At 34.9% G+C, this 8,847-nt stretch overlaps 1 protein-coding gene across 2 annotated transcripts in view; it reads right to left on the reverse strand.

Moving 5' to 3' along the window:
- Positions 1-6,551: 6,551 nt before the first annotated feature.
- The window catches only part of LOC107661998 (elongation factor 1-gamma-like), a 24,035-nt gene continuing 21,739 nt past the window's right edge, over positions 6,552-8,847 (reverse strand). For both annotated transcript variants that reach the window (XM_016451834.1, XM_016451833.1), the window contains exon 10: positions 6,552-6,847. In XM_016451834.1, the coding sequence (XP_016307320.1) occupies positions 6,689-6,847 (159 nt within the window). In that variant the 3' untranslated portion in view covers positions 6,552-6,688. The remainder of the gene's footprint in view (positions 6,848-8,847) is intronic.

Below are 8,847 nucleotides of genomic sequence, written 5' to 3' on the forward strand. Positions count from 1 at the left end.
TATATATGTGATAAAATATGGAACTGTGTGTATATTTGAACATATATGTACTGTATATATTTACATTTACATAGGAACATGTATGTGCAATATATGTACTCAATTATGAGGCAAATACATATTGTGATATATCTTAATGTATTTGAACTTATATATTACATAAAGCACTCACTCGATTAAGTTAAAAATTTAATTTTTTCACTGATCATGTTGCCATGACTTAAACAAGACATCCAAAAATCCAAAACGTTTAATATTTGTTTTCAGTAAACACTTTTTTCTTAGGCATATTGAAAAATATAAGCACTAGTTTCCCATATATGGAAATGCATTAATATATTGCATTATATTATATTGTTGTTTCGGAAGGTAGGTTACCTTACCTTACCTTACAGTACGTTTACCATAACGGCACACACAAGAATTCCTGTGGTTTTATGGTTATTGCCGTGATGCTTTAAACCATCTAAACACAAACATGTTTAACCTAGTCAATCACAATGTACACAGCTTATTGCAGACGAATGGTACACACATCAGAGGTGTGAGCGTGAGAACCACAGACTCCTCTGAGGTCAATGTTGCTTCACCTATGAAATGCCTGATGCAGACAACGGCACCGGCAGTAATGCAGGCTCAGATTCTACTGCAATAATGCAAGCATTTAACACGCATAAAGGGCGCTATATAATAATTTAACACCTATAGGAAGCAATATGATTTTATAATTTAGGATTTTATGAACTTTTATGAATATTGGTTATACTCTTGTTCGTTATTTTACATACCCCTTACATAATTCTACTTTATGATTTAGAAATGCCCAGAAGCAGATGCATAACAGATTTTTAAGCATATTCCACAAGACAAAATAATAACTTAAGTTAACACACATTACCATTTGTTCTTAAAATCCTGTTGCATCTTTGAGCATCGGTATGCTTTGCAGTCTTTTGAGTCCCCCTGACTGGCAATGCTGTATCTCGACATCAGAAAGCCACGAAAAGGAGGACAAAAGCTCCTCATGCACAACATATCAAAGAAATTAGTCTCAGAACTATTAAAAAACACACAAACAGTCACTGACAACACACAAGATTGAGAACCAAGGGGATGTAATCATTTGAACAATAATGTTGTTTTATTTTTTTGAAACATGTAAAAATGTGCTGTCAAATAACTTTATATAAATAAATAAAATGTAAATAAATCGCATGTAAAATGAAATATATATATATATATATATATATAAAAAGTTGTTTGTTTTTGCTTAATATGTATATATATATATAGAGAGAGAGAGAGAGAGAGAGAGACTTTTAACACTTAGACACTGTAAGTTTGTAGCTTAATTCACTATATTTGAAGTCGTTTGACCTCTGCATTTCAGTTTGTGACAGTTCAAAAGGGAATCAGTCGAAACTATCCGGTCATCTCATACCATTAAAGTGAATGTTAAATTTATCAGTGCATATTGTAATGAATATTTGAGAAATGAATTGTTCTGATTCTGATTTTCTGATCTGATTTTATTAGTCTATATAGAGTGATAGTCAACGTAAAATGAGCAAATGGGAGAAGCAGATGAACACAAACAGTCAGATGTTCTTACTTCCATTGAATAACAAGATGCTTTCATTATAATTGTATAAAATAATCTGTAATGCATAAAAAGAAACATTTCCCTTATGTCTTGTCTCAGGCTTTTGGACTCTAATGTTTATTTAGTTTAAGCATAAAAAATGACTATGAAATACTTTGCTGTGACTTCACTCCATGACGTGTCTGGATTGTGACTTGGCCTACAAAGTGGATTTATTGTGTAATCCTTACATAATACTGTAGAAAATGATTGTACTAAACTGTCAGCATAGTAATCGAGTTAAATGTAGTGCATATATGTATATAAAAAAAATACTTTGCTGTGATTTACACATTTTTCCTGAAATAAAAAGACAAACCCACAAGGAAAGTAACAGTTCCAGCTTCAGCCTTCCGCATCAAACATAAACGATGAAAGAATGGTCTTTTGCGGGACATTTCTGAGCATTGTAGTGGAGCTCTGGATGAAACCAATGTCTATGCTCCACCTCCCCCAATGGTAATCTGAGCCTGCAGAGTTATGTATGGGGTCTCATGTCCAAAAATGCAGGGGCTGTCTGTTTTCACTCGCCCTTCTGATTTCTGCAGTGCCTCGCATGAAAATCATCCAGTTTCTCAACCAAACACGTTGAGAGGCGCTGGTTGACTTTAAAACTTCTGAAATGGATGTTAGAAGTTCAAATCATCAGATGCTGTAATGATGAACCTTTGTGGTGGTTCCCAGTGATTGACAGCAGCATTCACATTCCTCCCTTTAGCACTCTGACCTTTAACCCCTGCACTGGAATGCCAAAAATTCCTTCTTGCACGTCTGCAGAGGGGAAACAAATATCCAGGCCATAATTAAAACTCAGATACATACCTGTGTCCACACAGTTTCCCTGAGAAACGTCATGATGTATCTGATATATAATGTATATTTCACCTTCTCATCTACATTTTGTTAGATTATGATGCAATTTTGCATCAAATCAAGAGTAAAACGTCTATGCTGAGTTCTGGTGAGCCTGGTTATTTTTTCCTGGCAGAAGAGCATGGTGACTGACTCCAGGGGGAAATTTCCATATCAGCACAATGTAGCACAAACCACTTTCAATGATACGCTTTCACAGCCTGGTTTCTGTTCTTATGTTCCTCATCTCAAATTGAGGTTTCATTACTGACTCATTGTTGCCATGGCACTACTTTTGTATATAAGGTATATGACAACGTTCTTGAGTCACCATTGCGATCTACAGAATATTTTTGAAAACTCCTCAAATAGTGGCTGAATGTTTCTCGAAGCGGTCTGCTTTCCTAAGCCTCACTCTTTCCAGATGTGTGAAACAGATTCCTAACAGAGGCATACCAGGCTTTTTTCTTCTCAACTCGATGTACAATACAGACCTTGGGTGCCTCTCTGTCACTATAACATTCTGTCACGTGTGCTTGGTGAATCCTAATAAAATCAATCCAGAAGGAGTCGTGAGATGGGAGCTAAGAGAAGAGCCGGGACGGGAGTAACAGCGCTGGGGAACTTCAGGGGGAGCTGGCAGCACTAGTGTAGTGTTGCTGTTGGCATTACAGCACGTATTGTTCTTCAATCTGGTTTAGTTTGACCCTTCTAACTGCCAAGTCTCTCAACCAATACAAAGCAAGAAGAGGTTTTCTGGCAAACATTCCAGTTCCACACTCTCACGTTCCAAACACGGATCATATTTTCATTCACTTAACTCTTAATGTATTGAAAAGCCAGAACTAGTGATTTTTACATCGTGTTACTTCAAATCAGTGCTGTTCTTTTGAACTTTCTATTCAACAACCAATCCTGAAGAAAAAAAAAAAGTTTCCTAGTTTCCATAAGAATATGAAGCAGCAAAGTTGTTTTAAATGTTAATGTTTCCTGAGCAGCAAATCATCATATTATACTGATTTCTGAATGATCATGGGACACTGAAGACTGGAGTAATGATGCTGAAAATTCAGCTTTGGTCACAGGAATGAATTACATTTTAAAATATATTTAAAAACAGAAAACAGGGTAATAATAATAAAAAAATACAAAAAAAGTCTAATTTTTTAATGCTTTAACTCAGTGGTTCCCAACCCTGGTCCTGGAGGCACCCCAACACTGCACGTTTTGCATGTCTCCTTAATCAAACACACCTGATTCAGGTCATCAGCTCATTAGTAGAGACTCCAAGACCTGAAATTGGTGTGTCAGAGAAAGGAGACATGCAAAATGTGCAGTGAAGGGGGGCCTCCAGGACCAGGGTTGGGAACCACTGCGTTAACCAACATGAAAAAAACAAACTTGTAAATTTAATTAATTCTCAGGTGTTTTACTCGTATTTTAAATTGATTGCACTGTGTAATAAGGCTAACACAAATGTCCGTAAAATTACTGGACAATGGATACTATATATGTGCCTTAAAACTAAAATAAACGTATACAGTCCAGGGAGTTGTAAAATCAGGCAGCCATCATGTGATACAAAACTTCCAGCGAGAGCCCACAGAACCGCTTTTATCTGAGAACATGTGGGTGGAATCAGTGTCCGTACTCTTCAAAGGCTTGCAAGTGAATCAGCGATCAGTATGTGACGACGTCCTGCTAACACACTCATAGTGGTATGAGGTTAAATGAGGGCAGCGCATTGAGCCGAGGCCACACCCTGTGTGTGCTCAGCATTGAGCAACTGAACCACGCGTGAGGAATTTTATCAGTGTAACTCCTTGGCACTACAGCGATCACATCTTCTGTACTCAGTTAAAGTAGTTTGACTTTCTGAATTATTTACTTAACAACAATCAATCACTGTAGTTTTGATTAAGTTGCTTCCCCATGTGTGTTTAATGTATTTACAGCAAAGTTCAGTCCATGTTATTTACCTCTCCCACACGGATCACGGTTGTATTCCTTTCCTTTTTCAAATATGAAATACAGAGGATTAGTAACCAGATTCAAGCACATTAAATCGTTGAAGAACTGGAAGCAAAATAAAAGGATAAATTACTAGTTACACCCGTGGGCAAGGTGCGCTCTTTTTTTCCCCTGAAGTTTACAGTCTTACCCGAGGAGTGTCAACCAACATGACAACCCAGCATACTCCTATGGCAACTTAAGTGTGTGCATGGACATTAGCAAATGAGTAAATTCTCATCCTGTTACAAGAAAAACTACAATACCAGTGGTGCATAAGAACAGATAAACATGTTTGAACAGCTTATGCTCCCAATAATTTTCTTTAGTTAGAACAATTTCGTAACTTAAAGCCTAGCCTATGGCAATAGATGCTTGCAAATAAATATCTGTGGTAAAGAGTCAGATTTAATACGTCCCAGAGACTTTATGTATTGATTAGATTGCTGAATAACTTTAGCAGATACTTTTATCTAAAGGAACTTGCAGTACCATTCATGCATATTTTCAAATTACATTTTATTTTATATATATATATATATATATATGTGTGTACAGTATCTCACAGAAGTGAGTACACCCCTCACATTTTTGTAAATATTTTATATCTTTTCATGTGACAACACTGAAGAAATGACACTTTGCTACAATGTAAAGTAGTGAGTGTACAGCTTGTATGGCCAAAAGGGTTAAGGCAGTGCTGGAAAATAATGGTGGGCGCACAAAATATTGACATCTTTGGGCCCAATTTGGACATTTTCACTTAGGGGTGTACTCACTTTTGTGGCCAGCGGTTTAGACATTAATGGCTGTGTGTTGAGTTATTTTGAGGGGACAGCAAGTTTACATTTATACAAGCTGTACACTCACTACATTACATTGTAGCAAAGTGTCATTTCTTCAGTGTTGTTACATGAAAAGATATAAAATATTTACAAAAATGTGAGGGTGTGAGATACTAATATATATATATATTAGTGCTGTCAAACGATTAATCGCATCCAAAATAAAAATTTGTTTACATAACGTGTGTGTACTGTGTATATATAAATACACAGTAAATATATTTTTTAAATATTTACATGTATATATTTATATTCTTATATTATATCTAAATATATTTAACATATAACCATATTTTTCATAAATATATACATGCATGTGTTTGTATTTATATATACACAATAAATATACACCATATACACAATGTAAAAAAAAATAAATAAAAAATATTTTGGATGCGATTAATCGTTTGACAAGACTAATATTTATGTATTCTCTGGGAATCAGATCCATGACCTTGTTAATATTGCAACAGACCAGGACGCATTTCATGGAATTAAAATTAAGAAATGGCTGGACATTTACCATGAATAAAAGAACAAAACATAAAATACATTGAGTTACTACTCTAACTTTATTATTTTTTTATAAACTCACATAACTTTGAAATGGAAATAAGTGTTTTGCATGCCATAAGATAGCCTTAAAAATGTTTAAGAAAAAAAAAAAAAAAAAAAGAACTGCCCATCTAAAGCTGAAATAAATGATCCTCAATCTTCCACAGGAAGGATTCGTTAGGTCCATATTGGGTGTTAAAACATTCATGGGATACGTGACCTGAGGCGCCCTCTGGTGGATTTTAGTTTTTTTTTCCAAAGGCCAAAGTCAAAATATGCAAATATTCCCTTAATTAAATGGCTGAGATGCCATTTTGTTTCCAGAGTTACAATGATTTCCAGATTCAAGGAGAGCATCAGAATTTATGTTTTCTCAAATCGCAGATTCCAGGAGAGCATCAGGCACTGAGGAAAAAGACTTTCCGGGAACATTAAAACCAGCACTACCAAGTTAAAAGCAAATTTTATACTTTCAACCTTGTTCAAAGCTTGCAAAATTGTACCATTAACCATTTATAAAACCCTTTATAAGTGCTATTGAAGCGTGACATGCCTAAAGCATGACAAACAAGACTTGCCAGTAAAACTCACAACAGAATTGTCTCTTAACAACTCTTCACAAATTAATGAACACATTCAAAGTGGGATTGTGGGAAAAAAAAAAAAAGTTTTATTTTTCTCAACTTGAGTCTTTTTCACCACAGCTCAAAGCCTTGTACATGGGATTTGCAAACAATTTTCATGTCCATTGATTCTTATGATAAATACTGGGCGCAAGATGTTCTCACTTGAAAATCTTGCCCTGGTTGAAAGGTTTGCCTACATGTTTGAATTCACCCTCCCATGCAAAGTACTCCTTCACCATGGTCTTACACTCCTCACTGTCCACATCCAGCTTGCGCCAAGTGTATGACTCATAGTCGATCTGCCAATCATCACTCAGCTGAGGAGAGATGAAAGAAAAAAAAAAACATTAAATAATTTTCGCTTGGGGGGGGATTGCTCAACATCTGTACTTGAAACAATGCCAGTAAAAGTAATGCTTGAAATGTTACATTTTGTTTGTAGTTGCATGCTATTAACTGCAAACAAAACTGATTTGTACGGTTAACTTTTCAAAATCAACTAACCATATCAAAATATATACAGATCACCAGTCTCCTAAAAAAAAAAAAACTCCCTTTTTATAATACTAATATTTCCATCTATTCAGTGTAACTGCACAATACTGACTGAAGCACATTTGTTAATGAATGGACAAATGGGAAGCAAATCAAAAGCAGCTAGTCAATTAGTCTGGCTATCCCATGGCACAGGTAAAACCTTCATGTAATGTTTTCAAATTTGTTCACAGAACAGTGAAAACTAGTTCTATCTATATTTCACATTGGACATCTAGGGTGGTGTTTGACAACCAAACAGTACCAACGGTAATCACACAACAGTAATATATGTATACATGACAGTACAATTTAATATGAATTAGGGCTGCACGATTAATCGAAATTAAATCGCAAAGGCGATAAATCACGATTAGGCAGAAGCTGCGATTGTCATGCGTATCTTTCAGTGAAGCACGGTTCTGTGATCAGCAGTAAATCTCCATCCAAAGGCCAGAGGGCGCTCTCGCGCTGAAACTCCAAATACACCTCGCAGAAGAAACCCAGAAAATCCCTATAGCAGTTGCTGAATAAACAGAAGATTTAACTGCTTTCATTGATTCAATGTCACTAATAAACACACGACTACGACAATATGGTTTATCCGAGTTAGTCTTGTTATAATTTTTATTATAATAAAGTATATAATAATGCAATGCTAATCGACATAGCCTTTATCACTGCTTAGAATACTATGAAATGTGTTGCGTGCCTTATTCTGTGTAAGAAGCCACATCATCTCACAGAAGGATTTATTTCAAACACGTCTAGACGTTATGAAGTGAGTTCGGGGTAAAAACATGTTATTAAATGTGGTATTTTCTAGGGGTGGGAATCACCAGAGGCCTCACAATATGATATCACGATACAATATCATTGAGATTTTAAATAGATTGCGATATTCTGCGATATATTGCAATTTATTACCTTTTTCCAACTTCAAATTATGTCCCCAAAGGAAAACTTTGACAACATCTGTTTTAACTGAAAATAAACATTTCTCAGTTTATCTCACTTCAGTTTTATTGTTGCAGTGCAAAATGGGATTGTCAAGCAGACAAACTGACCAACACTTTCATGAAAACCTGTCATAAATGTTGTATGCACCTGGCAAACTCAACTATTTGTATTACAGTCTAATCTAGTCCACCTTAATTAAATGTAAACAGGTATGCACTGCTGTGCTACTACAGGTATTTTGAACAATGCAACTTGAAATTGTACTAAAAAGTTGTGCAGACCCTTCAGCAATCGGGGCATTTGAAAGTAAATTACTGTTAAATTTAAATTAAATTAAATAAAACATGTAGTCTTACATCCAGGGATGCACCGAAATGAAAATTCTGGGCCGAAACGGAAAATTCTGTATGCACTAGGCCGAAAACCGAAACCGAAAATGCTTTGTAATGATTTATTATTTTTTTTAAATAATATAAAGTCGTTTTGTAAGACTTTTTAAATTTAACTCCATTTTAATGATACTGAATTAAAAAAAAACAAGCCAATAAAATAACCACGCTTTTACTGAAAGTAACAATAAAACTGGACAGAATTTACATTAATATTGGTAACACTTTACAATAAGGTTCATTAGTTAACATTAGTTATACTGTATTCTCATTAACTAACATTAATAAAGATTAATAAATACTGTAAAAAAATGTATTGTTCATTGTTCGTTCATGATAGTTAATACATTAACTAACATTAACTAATGGAACCTTATTGAAAAGTGTTACCTTAATATTAAATATCAATATATTATTTTTATTCACTTCTATGT

Source organism: Sinocyclocheilus anshuiensis, unplaced genomic scaffold, assembly GCF_001515605.1.
Source record: "Sinocyclocheilus anshuiensis isolate Anshui unplaced genomic scaffold, SAMN03320099.WGS_v1.1 scaffold535, whole genome shotgun sequence".
Lineage (NCBI taxonomy): Eukaryota > Metazoa > Chordata > Actinopteri > Cypriniformes > Cyprinidae > Sinocyclocheilus > Sinocyclocheilus anshuiensis.